This window comes from Wyeomyia smithii, chromosome 3 (genome assembly GCF_029784165.1).
Source record: "Wyeomyia smithii strain HCP4-BCI-WySm-NY-G18 chromosome 3, ASM2978416v1, whole genome shotgun sequence".
NCBI classification, from domain to species: Eukaryota; Metazoa; Arthropoda; class Insecta; order Diptera; family Culicidae; genus Wyeomyia; species Wyeomyia smithii.
In genome coordinates, this window is record NC_073696.1 from 36447036 (window position 1) to 36467746 (window position 20711).

Consider the following 20711-nt stretch of genomic DNA (forward strand, 5'->3'; position numbering starts at 1 on the left):
AAAGCAGATAGGACCTTTTGAAATGTTTATCTAGATGTTTGCTTTCGTATTTTGGCCAGGTTTTTGACTGAAATACTCCTATGTGCGATGCACATAAGACGGTCTCCATATAGAGGAGTGGCCAGATAGGAATTTCATATTTAGGAAGTTTTGAGCACATCATTTTGTAGTTTTTTATTTATTTAATCATAATTTATCGATGAAATCTTGATATATTAAACGGTTCATGTTGAAAAACGCCTTCAAAGTTACCTCTTTCAAAAATGAAGGAAAACAGTATTTCTGATCGTTTTGGAATATATAAAATCCTACTTAAGCTTTTATGGTATGTTTGCACACAATTAAGAGCTTTTTATATTAGCTTCCTAAAACCGGAAGAGTTTTTAATTTTTACCATGCAGAGTCTCCGACAGGCCGCGTGAAAAATATTTGGAATTTTCGTTATGTTGGCCTTCAAAAACATCGAATGTAAGCACGTGTAAGCACAGCTCCTGATAGTGTACCTGAGAGCCCTGTGAAGGGCACAATTCAAGAATTGATGTTAAAAGTTTGCGTGAATGTTGCCTTTTTTGTAGGAAAAGATGATTGAAAGTATATTTTGAATCTTTGGATGATTTAACAACAAAATTCTTCGTATATCACACCAATTTGGTTCAGAACACATTGAGAATACATAAAATTAACATAATTATTCGTTTGTATACACAAACGAGTTTTTTTATTGCATCGAAAAAAACTGAGATATGTCTCAATCCACGTAGTTTATGGTCAGCCCCTTGTCACTACAATACTTTCTCATATGACAAAATCATCTACAGTAGAAAACTAACAATTTGACAACAAAAATAATAATTTTGGCAGCAAAACATAATTTCCCGACCATTGTGCGATTGCGACTTGGAAAAAGGACAATCAAATTCCTCTGGTGTCGGATGGAAGCAGATAATAGAGTGCAGCATTTTCAGCCACGCAACAGTATACCACGTTGTTGTATGTTGAATCCTGCGGCTGCGGCTGGGGAATAACGAAATTCTGTTCTGAGTCCGGAATGCTGCTGTGAAGTCGAACTAAAACCGTTCTTTTTTAAACATTTCTATATTTTGTATGAATTGTGATTCCTGCGGCTACGCAATACTCGATTTTATTGTTTGCCACCGAGTATTGATTGCAAGATTCTACTTTCCTAGACTCCAAGCACTCGCCGATCGGCCTCCTATATCCAAGGTTGATGTCCATTTAGCGTCACCGGGAGGATCAGCGTCTTGTAGAGCACAAATTTCGTGCGGATCTGTGAACTGCGGAACCGAAGCTGGCATCGTAATTCGCAATAAGCGATCTCGTCATCCCGCGGCTCACATCGTTATAACACATTTGAGCAGGATCATGAGCATGATTGACCGCCCGCGGTTGCTACTCCGTTATTGCCAGATCAGCAGTAATTACACAGAGAACCAATAGATGATGCTTGGAACCAACATGCAACCTCAATATATAAAAACTGGTGACCTAAATCTGTTGATTAGACAATACCAGCGCCGGCCGCATCCGACGGCAGCTCAAAATACTACAAGGTATACAGCCCTAGGGTTGTATGAAGTGGTGACGTGGGACTAAACACTGTAATTAGGGGATTTTTTGTTACAAAATATACAGAGCCTGCAGACAGAATCAAGGTGTTTGCTCAGCGACTGTACGTATTTTTATTTTCAGCCTCCCCTGGAAATCAATTTTTTTAAATATATTCAACAACACTCGAAAGAACACCGTATATATTTGGCGATATTAGTATTAGCCTGTAGTATTCTTTTGTGCAAAAAACATGTATTTGAAAAAGCACAAGCATATCATTCTTGTTGAAAAAGCACCAAGAATTTCTCGTAATGCGTTAAAGCCAGAATTAACTCTATATCCTCGAAAACAAAATCCAATAATAGTTACGTTATCATAATGAATGGTTTTGTCTTATTTAACTCTGATCAAATCGAATCTATGATATGGTCCTTACTTTCAAAATAATATAGAAGCTCTTACGAAGGTTAATTAATTGGCAAACATTAGAAGATATGTCTAACTAAATTATTAACAAGTTCCAGCAAAAAACCATAACAATCAACAATTCCATTTTTGTTTTTTGCTTGACAATTATTTTCATTTACCTACAACAACATTCGCTGTATAACGACGACTGCTAATATACATACGTTTATTATGGTAAAGCTTTGAATAATAATATATCATGTAACCATTTTGAAATGTAACAGGAGATTCTAATGAATCTTAGTAAACAAACCAAAAATTCACAAGCATTTGCAGACTCTTACTCTTCTATAAATGTGTTTATGTGGAATTTAGTCTTTCGATACTATCCGGTCACGATTATTTAGTAAACATATCGAAGATAAAATAGAATAAATATCCGTTGCAAAATTTACAATTCTTGTTCAATAGTTAATGGTAATCATATTTATAAGATAAACTGGTGGTGATGGTGATTTAACCATCAACAGCAGCATTGCAGTATTTCCTCGATCGCACATGAATAGAAATGTACGCACAAAAGTGTATTAGTGCAATATGAATAGTACCGCTGCAGTACGAATAGAAGTGTACCGCTGAAATGTACGAATATAAGAGTACCGCTGCAATCATAGACGACGAGAGACCTGCGGTTCTTTACTCCACTGGTACTGTTGCTTTCACCGGCATGTTTTTTTTTTCAAGACATCAGTTTTTATGAAGTTTAGAAAGCAGGTTTAGAAATTGTTCAAGAATGGAGATTGTTTCAAACTTTTCGGAAAACTTTTACCTTCGAGACATCATTTTAGTCTAAGCTCATGCAAGCAAAAATAAATTGACCTATTGGGACGGGGAGACTCTGTCAATTTTTATATCGATATTGATACAGAGAATATCACGGGGAACGGATGGTGTCTATTCACGTCGTCTGTGCTAGGGATGCTCGCATGTAATTGGTTCATTGTTCGCGTAAGTTTCCCTGTAACTTTTTGTCAAATTTCACCGTTAAGCAGTGAAGTAATAATGATAACTAGCGTTTTAAAAAATTGTTACACATTTTATCTATCCAACAACATATTGGTTATTGTTATCCATCATGTAGTTATGCTGTTATTAACGTTTAAAATCTGTCACAACATTTGCCAGTTTCATTTCCAATTTTACAGAATGCATCCCAGTATAGTAAACAAATACGTAGTCCCACGTCAAAAGGAGTTTGTTTAGGAAAATGTTGACGTGATACTCGCTTTATGGAAGCCAACTCACATCGTTTTAACACCTTTGTCGAAAAACTGTTTTCACGAGGTTAGGTAGAAAATGAAACACGATCTTCTAGCAGGTAAATAATGCTTTAGGCTGTAAATTTATTTCAATAATTATTTTTCTAAAACATTTTTAATGATTTGAATTCACATTTTAGTGATTGAAGTGATTCCGTTATGCAAACACGATCGATTTTCATTCTCCCTTCCATACCGTATTAAACCGTATCCAATTATAGTTGCACCACGTTTTAATCAATTTCTTTTAATGATATGGCATTTACAAATCAGGGTAAGACAATCTATTTATTACAGCGCGCTGTAATGATTCTGATGGGTGCTTAGAATAATTTCAGCACCCCGACAACATTACCAGTGTATCAAGATAGACAAATTCATCAAGCACTTTGAAAGCATCCTCATCCATCACCACTGCAGCACCAACGTTCGTAGGACTACCACGCTCTCTGCCAACCATCATGAATTTCGTCTTGGCAGTGTTAATAGCGAGTCCATTCCTCTGAGCTTCCTTTCTGAAAGCCATAAAGGCACCCTCCACAGCACTACGAATAACACCGATGAAATAGATGTCGTCCGCAAAGTCTAGAGGCATGTGAGACTTCGCGTTGACAGTGCCGCTCCTCTGCTCACCTGCTCTTCGTACAACACCTTCCAGAGCAAGTTCGAGAGGCCGTCTTCGAGCCCGCGTTCGAAATTTCATCAACTGTTCTGATGCATGATGTGAAACCGTCAAGGATCGCAGCTTAATCAGTTTTGTTGGGAAACCATGTTGAAGCTTAATTTGCCACAACTCGATGCGCTTCACGGAGTCGTACGCCGCCTTGAAGTCAATAAACAGATGATGTGCTGCAAGCTGTGTTCTCGAAACTTGTCTCTTGGTGAATCGCACTGGCATTAACCAACAAAGGTTTCCTGCAACAGCCTCAGTCTATGGACCAGGATGCGGGAGAGAATTTTTTATGCGGAAATGAGGAGGAAGCCGCTAGCTCCCGACTTTGAAATGTACGGCTGGAAGTTTTTAGTTCTCTGCAAGCTTTCCTCACCACGTTCAAGGCTGGCGGATCCACCGTTTGTCCATCCTCCCCAATTTCTCTTCTGTTCCCATCGAAAACAACTCTCCTACCTTGCGCACCATTCATCGCCACTTCGAAGTGTTCATCGATCCCTCCATCATCTTTCCGAGTAAACTCTGAAGCAAACCCTTTCGTTGATAACCTCTAGATGTTAAGCCGTACCTTCCTCTTCGATCTTGATTCGAACATCTTGGACAGCCGGATGCGTATCTAGTGATAGAGTGATAGAGATAGTGATCTGAATCGACATTCGACGCCCGAAAAGACCGGGCCGTCGGCAGAATGTTGTCGATCTGAGAGTATGCGTTTACATAGGGGTGTCTCTAGGTGTGCTACCGAATGTTCCGAAGTGCAAAATAGGTACTACAGATGGCCATACACCAGACCACAGCGAAGTTCACTAACCTCAAGCCGTTGTCGTTGGTGGTAGAGTGGGGGCTCCTTACCAATAACGGGACGAAAGAATTACTTCCGTTCGATCTGTGCGTTCATGTCCGCGACGACGATCTTTATGTCGTGTTGTGGGCACTCTCCATACGTACACCGCTCGACATCGCTAACCACAGAACCACTGGGATCTAGTAATCCCTAATGTTCAGCAGGCTCCGTAGTCGCAAGGTTACCCCTACATTTGTCGTCGAATCGATCGTTCCATTGGATTTGTCTCAGAATCCCGATGACGTTCTTCATTGCGCTGTTGATGGCTGTTTTGATGGTGTTTCAACAGTCCTCGAGAGAAGCTTCCTCCAGCTGGTTCTCTACCGACAGCGCAGATTCAAGCGAATGCACGTAGTTTTCGGCGAAGTTAGGCTGCTTCAGACGCGCGAGATCTAACCGGGGCGGGCGTCGGTACTAAATATTGTTAACAACGGAGAGTTTTGGGCTCATCTTAACCATCACCAGGTAGTGGTTCGAGTCGACGTCAGCGCTCCTAAAGGATTTGACGTCGATGATGTCTAAGAAGTGTCGACAGTCCATCAGAACGTAGTCGATCTGTGTTTCTGCTTACTTTGGTGTCCTCCAAGTGTACTTATGTGAATGAAAGTAGGTACTACTTACGGCCATGTTCTTGAAGGCAACAAAGTCGATAAGCCTTAGGCCCATTCCGTTGGTCCCTGTTTGTATTTCTCCTACTGGCCGATCTGAGCGTTGGAATCCCCGATGACGATTTTGATATCATGTTTTGGGCAGTGGTCGTATTTTTGCTCCAAATGCGCGTAGATTTTATCCTTGCCGTTTTCAGTACTTCCGAGGTGATGGCTGTGCACGATTATGACGCTGATATTGAAGAACCGGTCCTTGATTCTCAACTTGCATATTCGAGGTCTGATTGGCAACCACCCGTTTCCATATCTCACCCTTCACTATTAAAGCTGTCACCAGCTCATGTGTGTTGCCGCTGGTGGATGGCATGACATCCCGGAATGTACGTACCATTGATTCGTTCTAGCACACATCCTGCAGTGCTACTTCGAACCTGCGAGACTTCAATACTTCGGAGAGCACTCGTGTGCTCCCTTGGAGAGATCGGTAGTTCCACGTCATGAGTTTCTGATCGTTAGTTTACTTTCGTAGCGTGGTTTCTGCCGATTGTTAAAGTCCGAGTTTCTTTGTTCCTCATTCATTACTTGTGAGTGTTTTACGGTGGTGGACTGTAAGGCCTGCGTACTAACCTCTTGTCTTGCCATGCGCCATCGTGCACGACACTGTTTAGCAAGCAGCACATTTTCCCCAGAGATTAGTATTTTGTTTGAAAGTAAGTTTTATTGAATCTTTGATATCAAAATAACAATAAAACAACTCTTTTACAGATCCTGAAATCGATTGCACCGACACGGTGACAGAGATCATTTTGTAGTCAAATTGGAATTCTACAATAAAATAAAATTGAAAAATCTGAAATAAACAGAAATCTTTCGAATTTATTGTGATTAGCTGATATTATCCAAATGACCGACATTCCGTATCTCAAACATAAGCATGTCAAAAAAGATGAACTTAACAACAGAAAATCAAGTAATTTGCTGTTGATTTCATCGTTCTTTGCATTGATATGTTTCTAAGGATTTTCTTTTCACTTCTTTTCATTAGGCAAGTAGTGCTAATTCAAAAGCAAATCACTTCACTTCAACGTGAAATCTTTTTACAGTGTAACAAACAATAAGATAATTCACATGTCATCTACAAAATTCCATATTTACCCCTAATTGCCCAGAAAAAGTTCCATAAAATCGATATTCGGCCAGAAAATTCATTTTTGAGATATGTAATACCAAATCTAGACGTCTTGTGCATTTTGAAGTCATTTGCCACCGAAAAAAATTTCGATTTTTCTAATTTTATGTACTCCCCTCTTTTAGAGATTTTCGAGGGTCAAAAGGTCAAAACTATGAGCGCTATGAGACACTCCTACATCATGTCCAACTGAGTTGAAATTTGGCACATTTTTTGGGGGGGGGGGCAATGTTCCACACATTAATGAAAGTTCTTATGTTATTGGATTTTAGAAAGAACTGTTGACCAGCAACATCTAGTTATCAACGGCAGGCAAATTTCTGGAGTGAATTTTCCGCCACGCACGATACGTAGATTTACTTTTCTCAATCAATAGTCGCACTAAAGGACAACACAGCGATAAAGGTCGCAGCAAATTTAACCTGTTGAAGCAAAACTGCTACGAAGCGTTTCCAGGGCATAAGGCATAATAAATTGAAGATGAGTTTATCATCAAGCAATACGCGAAGCTCGGCTCGAATGCGAGTGATTAAATGGGTTGAAAATGATTGAATTGACGGTGGTGCACGATGAAAGGTCATTACATGCTTGACATTCAGCAATACTAATTACATGCCAATTTGTGCGGCACTAATCAACAAGCGCATCTGCAGCCTGCGGCAATCGTCGATAGATCGAACTATTAAATATAATTTCTGGTTATCAGTATGCAACCGACCGCCGCATGGTAAATATACACCTCAATGATGGCTTGCCGGATTTTATGGTTCCAACGGAAAAGTTTGGGTACTCAGCAAAGCTGTGTGACCCAAACTTTGGCGTCAGATATCTCTTCAATTCCCTCATTTTGGGGGGGGGGAAGCGTTTTTTGTAGAGAACCATCGGGGGTGGTAGAAGATAGCAAACCACTTATAAATCTTTTTTTTTTCAGTGCAGCACTCGGATATTGTAATTTATCTTCCTTCTATTGTTTCAAAAACAACGGAAGTAGCTTTACTCAATATTATATAACTCATAAACACATTATTTAATTACTGACAAACATTCATGCGCATGGCTTGCTGGTTCTTTTTAGTAGAAGAATTAATATGCGTTGAAAATTGAATAGCACAACAATGACAACTGCTTTTTAACATACCTTGCAATCCCGCGTAAGTACGCCTATGTACGATGACCTTTCCCAAAAATTTCCGAGAAAAGTCGACCTCACCATCAAAATAGCGCCACGTGACAATTGCGTATGCTGCCAAACCCCTTTCGTCGGTGAGTGCTTAAGGGCCCATAAAAAATATTTCCCCACAGAGAATTCACAAAGCCACCGTTGCCATCAGCAGGAGGAGACTCGATTCAAGAATCCAACCGTAGCATATTTATCTAAATCTTTATTATTTTTATTACGAAATAAAAGAAATAACACCATCAACTATCGTGGCCAGCGATGTGATCACGAAAAATATAAAGCCGAAGAGCTCCAACCAAGGTCCAAACATTACGCATCAGCATCGCACCGCGGTTTCGTTACCGTAACTGAAGTCTTCGCGTTCCAGATCTGCGCGACGCTCGACGCTGCGACAGTGCGATTCAGCAAAGCTCCGCCTCGAGCACGTTGATGCCGTGATCCGAGGGTCAAGTGCGAGAAACGAATCTACATTCGGTCGCGACTTGTTTTGCATATCTAATTATGTTACCGTAAAAATGTTAATAAATTATTCATCCTAAACGTTTTATCTTCATGATGTTTTCTTTTATATGCGGGATTCGGAGAAACCGCAGACATTGGATAAAACACCGAGGATTAACCTCTGTATGAATACCGATTTGGTTTTTCTTCTTTCTTTTTCACAGAACTGCTGAGATGCGCATTTGGAAACAATTATTTTCTAAAGATCGTTACATTCCACAAAGATCTGGACTATGTACAAATTGCACTTAAATTAAAATTATTTATTGTAAACAAACAAGAAATAGATCTTTTACGACTATTTACCCCACCCTAGCTTCTAACAGTGTTCAATTTCACCCGGCCTCCGATCACGAATTTCACCATTTCATGTAATATTTCACCTCTCTCCCCGTGTTTGCCCGTTGTAACAGTTCCAATTAAGACAAGCGTGTGTAGGGGTGGAGGCACTCCGGCAGTTTATAACTACCAATTTTACGATTATGAGCGCACTTGCGTTTCGTTGAAATAAACTTTACGTAAACGGGTTTGATTGCGTCTCTCATTTTCGAATTATCTCTACATATTCCCATCAGGGCTGAAGGCAGTAACATTCTACTGGATCCGGCGCAGGTATGCGAAAATAGGAACAAGAAAACCAAACGCCTCACCGGGAAGCTGGCCGATATCTGCAAGAATGACACTTCCCTGATGCGCGAAATCAAGCGCGGCATCAATCTGGGTTTTCGGGAGTGCGAAAACCAATTTCGCAACAACATGTGGAACTGCTCGTGGACAATCAAGCGCAGCATGCGGAGGATACTAACGAGGGGTGAGTAGGACAGTTTTTCCTATCTAACAATTGGCAACAATGTCAAAAAGTAAATAATCGTAGCGCATAGGAGTATTTGACCTTAAAAAAATTCTCATTTTGTAGCGTCAATAAATAACATTAAGCGTTGAAAATTACGGCATTGTGGGCCACGGCGACCCAAAGTAAATGCAATTTTGTTTGAGCTTCACGTTGCCAGTCTAAGGCAGTGTCCGCATGCCAAAGTCAATGTTCGGATGCTGCTCTTCGGCTTCGTTGCCGTTTGCCATCCCAGCTTGGGTAACATGCCGAAAAAAAAACGTTCTTAAACCTGCAGACCTGCCAATGCTCATTGTTAGTGGTGGCAGACGTCAGAGATTTCGCCTGGAGTGCGGTTGGTCAGGAAATCGCCGTGACACACTGTATCTATGCTGTAAAATGCTCTCTGACTTCGGCTGACTGTCGAAGATTTGTTAGCGATCGGATCAATAAAACAAACAAACAGCCTACCTTGTCTCCGCGTCAGTCCGCGCGGTCTGTTATTGTTTTTATGTCTTTGGATGCCTTTGGTTGCAACCGGGCTACTGTCATGTCAAATTAAGCCCGGGCGAAAGAAGGGGACGAACCGAAGAGGGGGCAATTTTCTCTTTTACATATAAAACCGTAACAGGCCTGGGAGGATGTGTCACGATGCTCCGATCAACCCATTTTTGGCGGAAACTGGACGTCGAAAAGAGACCGCACGATCATTATAATAAATAAATGCATATTGAGCTGTGCATTCTCACCCATCCATCTGCATATGTGAGCTATGTGAGGACGGGGGCAGCAGTAACCCCTTCGGTGCTGATGTTTCAGTCATGTTTCTGTGTTTTTCCTATTAGTTAATTTAGAAAGAAAGTAATCTCTATTTACGTGTTCAACATAATAACAAGTTTTATGTAAATGATCTGCGCTAGCTTAAAAAAATGTACAATGTGCAGTTACCAAAATTATCAAATTATTCATGCATATAGGATTATTGCAGAATAACTTGGATCAAATTCAATAAGGTTTTATCATATAACTAAATTATTTTTTTTTTTTGCAGGATCTTTGCTCTTAAATGATCTCTCTAGAAAACTGCAACAACAAACTCATTTAATGATTTCTGTTCATATTTTTGTCTAAAGCTTGCTCTAGGCTATATAAAGGGTAATTTTTGAGGACTTTTTTTACAAGTTGGTAGCACAAATAAGTGATGGTGTTCAAACGTCATCTATCAATGTCAAATTGCTGGTGAAGTATTCGGCTGTTTTACTTTGAAGACGACCTTATACGAAACGTTACCATCAACAATCAATCCATGATCCGTGACTTTTTATTGCTCAACTTGGAGGAATTTGATTAACATCTAGTTTCAACAAAATGATGTCATACGCACACAGCACGCGAAACAATCGACGTTTAAAGAAATGACTTTGGTGTACAATTCATCTCTCGTTTTGGCCCTGAAAGTTGACCACCATTCATGTGGTTTGACACCAATGTACAAAGATTTCATGCACACAAGATTGTGGAAACCCAAGTTTCCTGTTGGCTCTTGGCATGACAACTTCGTAGTGTTTCCGGAATGTAAGCTGGCCATTCAAAATTACGCCACAATCTCGAGCTCGGCATACTCAAGCCAGCTTGTCCAAACTGGTTGTATAAAAATGTGGTTGGCTATAGCTTTTTACTGAACGTTACATTTATCTACGCACAAGACAAGCATGATTTGGTTGCCCCTATCACAAAGTTGTAGTTCTTAATAGTCTCAGAGGCAATCAATAAACATAAAGATTTTCACATCGTTGGCAAAACTGGGTCGTGTGCCTCGCGGTACGTCATGGATGAAAAGTAAGAACAAAAGTGTGCCCGGATTGCTCCCTTGCGGCACTCCAGAAGAAGTTATGAATGGTCAAGAAAAGTTGCGCATGGCTTAAGAAGAGGAATGACCGAAACCATCTCACAAGCACGTCAAAGAGTCCCTGTTTATCCAGCTTTCATAGAAAGATGTCATGAATCACACGATCGAGCGCTGCCTTGAAGTCCGTGTAAACTGCATCCACTTGCAATCCCTCATTCATTGAGCGAGTACATAATGAAGAGAACTGCGACATATTGGTTGGCGACAGATTGGACGGATCTTTTGGGGGAAAATCCATGTTGGTTACAAGAAATGTAATTGTTACACGATTCAAACAGCACTGTTTTGACTACTATTTCGAAAACTTTTGAACAAGCACATAAAGATGTGATTCCTCGATAGTTGGTTATGTCACCATCATCCCTTTTTCTAATAACATTGACGGCGGGATCCCATCTGATCCTGGACAAGTGAAGTATTCACCTTTCAAATTGCGCTCAAAATGTGATCTTCTGTGACTCGGAAAACTTCATATATTGTAGCATCGATCTGGTAAGGCGAAAAACCGGTTTTAAAGTGCTCAGTAAATAGCTCACATTAGGAAAAAGCTGTGTTAACGTTGTATTTCTATCCGCTGATGATAAAAAAAACTAAGCAAGACCCCTTCTCAGTTTTCGCACGTCAGGCGTACCACAAGGAAGCAACCTTGGTCCACTTCTGTTCTCAATATTCATCAATGAGCTGTCGATTTTACTGCCGCCGGAATGTCGGTTCTTTTATGCGAATGATGTCATGGCATCGATGATTGTCGTGTGTTTCATCAATGAATCAACATTTTCGAAGAATGGTGCTCGAAAAATGTATTAACGATAAGCATCAATAAATGCAAGGCAATAACGTTTCATCGAAAACTAAACCCAATCACTTACAACTTCGGCATTTCCAATCAAACTCTTGCACGAGTTGACCACATTCGAGACTTAGGAATAATACTTGATTCTGGACTCTCATTTAACCCTCTAGTACCCAAATTAATTTTTAGACGGACTTCGAAAAAATCACTATTAAGCCTCATAAACATTTTTTAAGTTCTTATTGAAGCTTTTTAGAGGATCGACTGAAGACCGCCTAGGGGCGGCACTGGGCACTAGAGGGTTAACCTCCACCTTGACAACATAATTACTAAACAGACAGCTCGGATTTAAAACATGTAACGAATTTTGCAATCTTTATTGTATGCGGTCGTTGTACTGTGCCATAGTGCGCTCCATTTAACGAGTCCAACGTAATGGTATAGTGCCCATATCAGAACACTTGGAAAAACAGATTCAAATCCGTACAGAAGAATGCTGGTTCGGAGCAAATTCTGACACAACTTAATTTTTTCGCACCTAGAAGGATTTTTCGGCAGCGGGATTTGCTACCTCTCGATGCTCGTCGTACGGAATACGGTCGCCAGGAGCCGATCCGTTTTATGGCTACCAGCTTCAATGAGCTCTACCACCTCTACAATTTCGACTCCTCTAATGTGGCATTTCCACGAAAACTTCTGAATAAAGGGCAAGAACTTCAATCATGCGAATCTAACGAAACAAGCTAACCAGGATGATTGACATTACCTCTAGTATTAGAAATAACTTTATACTGACTGACCAATGTACATGTCGTAATCATGCTTTGTGAATGTTTAGTATAGTAAGAAATGATATGATGTTTTTTGTCATTTTGAGTAACAAACTGTGACTCAAAAAGGTTTTTTCTCATCACGTATCATTAAGGCATATTTAGCCAGATGAAAATATCAAACAGATAAATAAATATTGATAATATTACTCCCTCCTTCCACTTCCCTGAAGCCAACCAATGCGGGCTCAGCTTGATAATTTCCACTTCAATGCCATCTTTTCCAGTTGATTTGTTGTTCTTGAGCTGCTTGATAGCATACTTAACTTCACTTATCCTGGGAGGCGGTATGTTTCCCTCATCCGCTGATGAAGTTGTTCCTTCTACCGTCTAGGTACTCTGCTTATGCGTCGTTCAGGTGTTCGTTGTAGGGCTGCTTCCACCTGTCGATCACCTTGCGTTCATCCGCCAAGATTGCCCCCCCCCTCCCCTTATCAAGACACAAAGCCTGCTCGGGACGCGTTCAGTTTTTTTGTAGAATTTGCGTGTTTTCCGAGAGCAATACAGCTTCTCCATTTTCTCACTCTCCAGCTCTTCCAGGCGGCACTTTTTAACACAGGAAAAAATGGGTCTGCTGTCTTCGTTTCTGTTCTTATTGAATCTCGATTTAACGGGTCCTTTGCTGCAGCATCAATGCCCGTGCTGCATTCTTCTCGTCTAGAATCGTGTGACACTCTTCTTTAAACCAGCCGTTACGTCCATTCCTCTCGACGCACCCAATAGCACCTTTCGCTGCACTGTTATTGGCTGCTTATACATTCCTCCAGCAGTCCTGTAGAGAGGCTTCTATGAGCGCTCCCTCATCCGGAAATGCTGCCTCAACGTGCTCAGTGACGACTTCGGGAAGTTTAAGTCGCTCCAGGTCATACCGTGGCTGGTGACGGTAGCGGATGTTGTTGAAAACCGAAGGTTTTTAGTGTATTTTGACCATCAGCAGATAGTGGTCAGAATAGACGTTTGCGCCACGATAGGTTCGGACGTCGATATTATTAGACAAGTACCTGCCGGCGATCAAATCGAAACCAATTAACGATTCAGTCTGTTGTGATGATCTCCATGTGTACCGCTATGGGAGGTAGGTACTATGTATGGCCATGTTCTTGGAGGCGGCGAAGTCAATGATTCAGAGGTGGTTTTCGTTCGTGAGCCAATGTCTTCCCAATAACCGTTATAAATTCCTCCTTCTGACCAATCTGAGCGTTAAGGTCTCGAACGACAATTTTGACGTCATGTTTTAGGCAGCACGCATGCATGTTTCAGATGCGCGTAAAAAGTGTCTACTGTCACCGTTACTTCCAAAGAAAGAGCTGTGCACGTTAATGATGCTAACGTTGAAAAGACAGCCTCTAATGTACTGCTTGCACTTTCTACATATGCAGTACGGCTCGTTCTGAATGATTACAGAAAACCTGTATTCCTTACAAAGTTAGGTAAATATGCAACTAATCCACCATAATTTTTGGAAAAATGGGCCGCCATGCAAGTCCGGATTTATGAATTATTATTTTAAAAAAAATTTTCATTTCAAAACATTCCTTTAAATAAATGCTAAAGGTGATTTCTCTGTGTTGCTATTTCAAATGTGAAAAGTATGCAGGTCACAGCTTCTTCATGGGCACCTCTTTGGTCTCACTTTTCTATCCGCTAACAGATGGCGCTGCAAGCGTACTTTATTCGTTTGTGTTTTATGTGCGTCTCGAATGACCGATTCCAAAACAAACACCATGTGTCGAAAATGAAATGTTACTTATCTTGCTTGAAATAACCTGGTGACTCCTTTCTTCACTGTTCCGGTTAGCAGCAGAACTTAAGTTACGAAGCCCCTTGAATATACTAATATTATTTGGGGAGAAACAACATAACCTAGTGAAACTTCACGTATAGATAAAACACGCACAACACTGAGCCGGCCTTGTTGCCAATTCCTCCTCTCTTTGAGGAAGAAATGAGAGCAAAATTCTAGAGAACGGAAAAAGCCTGGTTTTAAGTAGCCCCGCTTTTTTAAAATTCTCTCAGTTACGTAGACGGAGGACAATTAAATTCTTTTCATGCAGATACAGGGGTGCATCACTCTCAGCCAAGCAACAGTATATCACGCTGTTGTGTGTTGCATACTGCTGCTGAGACTTGTGGATAACACAATTCTGTTGCTGCACTGAAGTAGAACTAACAGTCTTTCTTAAGATGTCAAAATATTTTGAATGGAGTTCAATGAATTTTCTGAAACGAATCCAGCATTTTCAGCAGAATACGCCAGTTTTGGATTAAAATTATATTGGTTTTCTATATACCACTGATCATGTACGGTGTCACCACATGTATAAGTTTTGGATGAATAACAATTTGCGTAGTCTTACGTCAAGCCTACATTTGTGCATATAAGCACTAACTCTTATACTCTTCATCTTTGTTAGGATATTAAGGATTTAGGCAGCAGAGGCACATCTACTGTCCATCCAGGTTTAAACCTATGCAATATCCACTTCGTCATGCATTTTCAGGCAATAATATCGCAAATCACAAGGTTAATCTTCGAAAGTACCTGGAATCTATAAGAATCTATAGGAATAGAGAATAAAGAATAAAGTTGAAACATTAACTTAATAAACAATATTTAGTGCTTCATATGATTCCACAACCATTATCCCGGCATCGAAAGGGTTCCTTCGCAGCACCCGGATGATCTTTTCAGCGGCAATCATGTTCGCAGCGAAATTCGACCAAGCACGTCGTGTTCGGATCACTCCGGCTGGTGCATTCTGTGCGGAGAACATTTGCAGCAGTCAGCCGTAGGTAATCGTCGATTGTCGGATTTGCAGAGTCCCTGCGGAAGCCGCTGTATTTGAAGATAAACAATCTCATTGGAATTGTCAAGATTACATCACTTAAATTCAATATACATTAACCACGATTCGATCGCATAAAATTAATTTAAGGTATTCACAAATTGACAGGTAAATTGTCTCCGGCGATGGTCTGTCAGTGGTGACCGCGACCAGCTAGGGACCGTTGTTTCAGCAACCGCTCTTACAAGTTGCAAGCTGCGGTCGTTCATTGACAGGGGTCTTAGCGCACCAGCAGAGGGTCGTTGTGGTTGATCCTATTTTGAACGAACACGACACGCCAATCACCAATTGCGGCCCGGTTAAGAGAGGTAGTTGCTTCTGCTACGATCAGCTTCACGTCGTTGTTGGACAGAAGGGACTATACTTTAAACTACTGCTGAACTGTTGCAATCTATTTAGTTTCCAAGCGATAGTCGCGGCCGGACAGCGACGACGACGACAACGACGGATTACTGACGGGTGAATTGACTAGTTGACACGAGGTTTTGAGGCACGATCAAATTTGTTGCGCTTTGCGTTTGCCACCAGCTCAGCAGAGGCATTCAAACTGAAGTCCAGCTTCCACGAATGGGCATACATTAGTGTCGCGACTGTGCTACCTTTCTGCTCAGAGGTTAACGATAAGTTGCCGTGCAACTTCTTGCTCAACTCGACAGCTATTTTGACTTTTTGAAACAGTTTGGGTTTGGGTCTATTAATAAAAAAAAAACACAATATTCTCATTCTTATTAACAATATTGCCATCATCATTTGGACAAGCCAAAGAAAACGACTGCAATGAATCACAAAGTGCTCCACTTCCTTCGGAGCAATTCGATAGAAAAATAAACGATTCAATTACCCCTAAAACAGCTAAGATTGAACGGAGTATACGAACGAACCAATATACATATTCCTCTAGCAGCTCGTTTGAATCATCCCGCGCTTGTAAATAAATCATTCCAAATTGCTTAAAACTTTGCCGATATTCGATCATAAATGTTGCTACCAAAGGCAACCACTTTGTAGAGAGGTGCACACACCCATCGAAGTTGTTGATTTTCCGATGAAGTAATTCGTATGTCTTGTGATGAGTGGGCATGGTGGCGGCGTCAGGCGGCAGGCGGCGCCAACACCCACGTTAGCTTTTCGCTTTCTAGGCATTGCACTTCACGTGGCAACGGAGAAGGCCAGCGTCGAAAATAATGACTAAAATCAGTTTCGGTACCCACTTTGCAACTTTTTATCCGCGGAGGAAACGAACAAACAAAACCGACACCGCCGTCAACCTTTGTTTGCTGAACCGATGAAGTTGTAAAACGGTTTGTCACCTTTCTATGCCTTAGCTCCAGGGTACGAAAAAAGAGTAGGATGTGGGAGGTAGGTGGGTGGGTGGCTTGACAGATTGGTTCAGGGTAGGCACCCAAAATCGAATGCTAGTTGATGAAGCGCCAATATTTGCTGTACCTATCGGCTGAGTTGCGTTTGCTGGCTTCAACGCGAGGGTATTTTGGCAGTCCGGCGGTGGCAACATCATTTAGCGGATGCAAATGAGCTGTTAGCTTAGGTTACGTATTTTCGAATCAATTAGCGCCACCTGGCGGGTGAATGAAAGTGAAATTTTTTCTCGACCTTTAAGGTTTTTTCCTGCATAACTCGATGATTTATGGGAAAGGTACAACGTTTAAATTTTAATGCTTTGTGGGAAGTAACATATAGCAATAAATTGTTATTATTTGTCAATATTTAAAAAAAAAGTTATTTATGGAACTTAGTTTTTGGAATCAATGAATAATATATTAAAGCAAAGTGGCGTTTAAAAATAGCAATGCTTAATGAATGGATAGAGAGAGAGGATATTTCTCGGTGAATCAAAGCATTGCGACTAGAGACTATCTGAAGAAAATCAGAACTAACATTGATAGTTTGAATCCATTCACGAGTAAGGTTTAAAATTTAACACTATTTTTTAAAACCACAATTTCAAATTTACAGTATAAAAAAATTTAAAACTTATCAACAAAAACGCCACATATATATGGTATATATAAGGTACGGTTTAAAAAGTAATCTTGGCCATTTTCTTTGGCTTGAGAGTAGATATTCAACACTATTTCATCAAAATTATCATCCCATTTTGAAAACTTTTTATGCCTCAACCTGTTATACAAATTAGTCGAGTCGAAGTTTGGAGTCCATGGTTAAACAATTTTTTTTATTTTTAGTTGTTTCTTTAAATAGTCAACTCGCTAAAATTTTTGGCCCTCAAAATTTTACTAACCTTCAGGGAAGCGGCCTGAAAATTAATCATAAAAACTGCAATGATGACGTGCATAAATAGCTTCACACCATGAGCATACTCGAGCAACTTTAAGAATGGATATTTTCTTTAAACACCGTTGAGTTGTCTTGGTGCTGTCTGAAATTTTCATTTTCTCACAAGACAAGAGGTAGTCCATGGCTTTCTACCGTTAATTGAGAATAAAATCACAAGAAGGTTGTATGCAAAGCCACGACCGCAAGGTTGAAGTAGAATACTTTTACAAGAAAGATAACCCGGCTGCTTGCGTGTCAGTCATTTTTTCTAGTAAATAAACGTTGACCGTTCATTGACAGTATTGTAATTTCTATTTGTATGATATTTTGAATAAGGTCCTTGAATATTTTTAAATTTTGTGCAAATGAGATGTTGAAGTGCTGCCGAATTGTGATATGCACATTTAATACGAAATCATTAAACGGGAACGGAACAAAGGCAACGGTTATGCAGAACGCGAATGCCGGCGCGATGCGATTCGCCTTACCGTGGTGAAATGTACAGATCTTTTTAAGGCGAAGTAGAGCTATACATTTCAACAGATTTCGTCTTGCCGAATCGCATCGCGCCGTTATTTGCGTTCTGCATGACCGTAGCCAAACACTAAGCGACGCAAACACGTAATAATTGTCAGAGTATGCATGTAGATGAAGATAATTAACTTTGGATTATAGCGCAAACGAGAAAATATTAACTCTTTAAATAATCATTTGTGTTCTTCAAATTTCAGTTGTTCAATTTAATAGCCGATGAAATGTTTGTTTATTATGTATCTGATGAAGCTCTTATATGGGCCAAATGTTGCATTCCCAATTTACTAGGTCCATAACTCTGCCGACCGTGCTTGGGAAAGCGCGGTATAACGACCAATCAGAGGTCGAATTTTGTGTTTTGACAAGGCTTAGAAGTTTTCAATAGTACAATAGTTCGAATGATAAAATTGCAATTTCATGCATTTGGTAGGAATCTTAGAAGATTTTCTAATCGATTGCTGCAAAAACGAAGGAAATCCATCGAAAACTAACCGATTTATTAGCATTCGAAATTTTTCTCACTTTTTTCAGTTTAGATTTTCATTTCACATCCCTATGTAGCCGAACTTCCTGAGAGAAGTATTCTAATTCAAAATTAAATCTTCATTAATTCATTTGTTGTCCTTATAAGGACAATTGTTCAATTTATCATAGCATGTAGTGTTTACCTTACATCTCTGTGTTACCTTGATAGTGAGGACTAAGGCGCACGGTCAACACAATGAGAAAGGTGTTTTCATATTGAAAACTAGACACGTCTTTACTGGAGGAAGTGTTGGCTAATGCATCTACCGCTAATACCACCGCTATCATACGAAAGCGCGTCGTTTCATGTGGGGAATATTAACAACGAAAAATGACGCGCGTCTAAGCATAACCCGAACTGTTTCGCCGTGCTGCTCCCATTTACCTTTACATCGGCCTCAGGGAAGTACCGGCTGCATCTGCATCTACCGCTGAGGCTGTCACTATACTGCTATTGGTATCAAAAGCTATTAACTCTTCAAATAAGTGTTTTATTTGTTCTCAAAAGAACAATTGTTCAATTCAAAATCGGATTTACGCAATCGCATCTCTGTAATATTATCGACAATAATATTCTTCTGAACAAAATGATACAACTTTCCCACTAGGCCTCTGCCATAATAAACGCGAAAAGCGACGCGAACCGATTCGCTCGGCTGTAGGTTAATGTACAGCCATCAGTAGAGCTGTACATTAACCTACGGCCGAGCGCATCGGTTCGCGCCGCTTTTCGCGTCTACTATGGCAGAGGCCTTAGAGAAAGTTGCTGGCTGATGTATTCACTTCATGCAAGTCTGCTGCTGATGCTTCCCGCTACCACACTGAAACAGCATTTTAGTGAAGGGAGTGTCGTTGCATCAGCTGACCCTGCTACTATCGATGCTGATATACCCGCTGCAACAGCTACGCTATGCATAGCCATGCCACAGTTGTGGCCGCTGTACGCTGGCCCAACTGCTGAGCAACTGCAACGCTATCCGTAGCCATGCCACAGTTGTGGCCGCCATTGGTATCCGCTGTACCTGCATCTGCTGGCCCTGCTGCTATCGATGGTGAGATCCGCTGAAACTGATACGCTTATCCGCAGCCATGCCACAGTTGTGGCCGCTATCCGCTATCGATGGTACTCACTGCTCGCTCCCGCTGCTGCTAAGGGAGGACTGCTGTCGTCGCTGTTCAGAACTATTATGAGCGGCTTCGACTAAAACAGGCTCTTATATAGGAATGAAAATAGGAATGAATTATTTTACGTACGTGGTGGAATGATATAGCTCATGGCTCAGAGCGATCATTTGATAAGCTCCACCTCTTTTTTCAGTTTCTAAAGTTTTTCCTCAGTTTCGTAGCACGGATGCACAAAAATGATTTCTTGTCGAGCCGGACCGATAGCACTCTCATTGAAACAACAAAATAACATGTTTTGTGTCGTGTTGTGCAGCTTGGTTGAAGAAAATGTTCCCGTCCCCGTGTCGCATGTAAGCAGATTATTGCGCTCAGTAGACAGTAGATAGTGTATCCAGCGAATAAACACCGATGGTGCTCTCACACACGCAACGGTTTTAACCCGTATCTTATTGCGGTTTGTAACATCAAGCGATTTCGTTTGCTCGCTGTTGCGTGTTGCATCATGTTGCAACTTGGCAGCTGGGAGACGACGAAATTCTGTTTATGCTGATTGATTGAATCGACTTCATATTAGCTCTGCATAGTCGAACTAACTGCTTTTGTGAATGCGTACTAACAGGGCAGTTAATTATTCAATGTCGGTTATGCTGATCGCAGCCTTTGCGCTGCCCCTACAGTGGGGGGTTTACTAAATAAAGTGAAAATTAGACAACTACAACAGAATTTGATTGCATCCC

General features: G+C 40.8%; 1 protein-coding gene across 1 annotated transcript in view; it reads left to right on the top strand.

Annotated features, from left to right (window-relative positions):
- LOC129732224 (protein Wnt-6) overlaps positions 1-20711 on the top strand; it is a 60734-nt gene that overhangs the window by 30300 nt on the left and 9723 nt on the right. The window contains exon 2 of the mRNA XM_055692874.1: positions 8864-9099. Coding sequence (XP_055548849.1) covers positions 8864-9099 — 236 coding nt within the window. The remainder of the gene's footprint in view (positions 1-8863; positions 9100-20711) is intronic.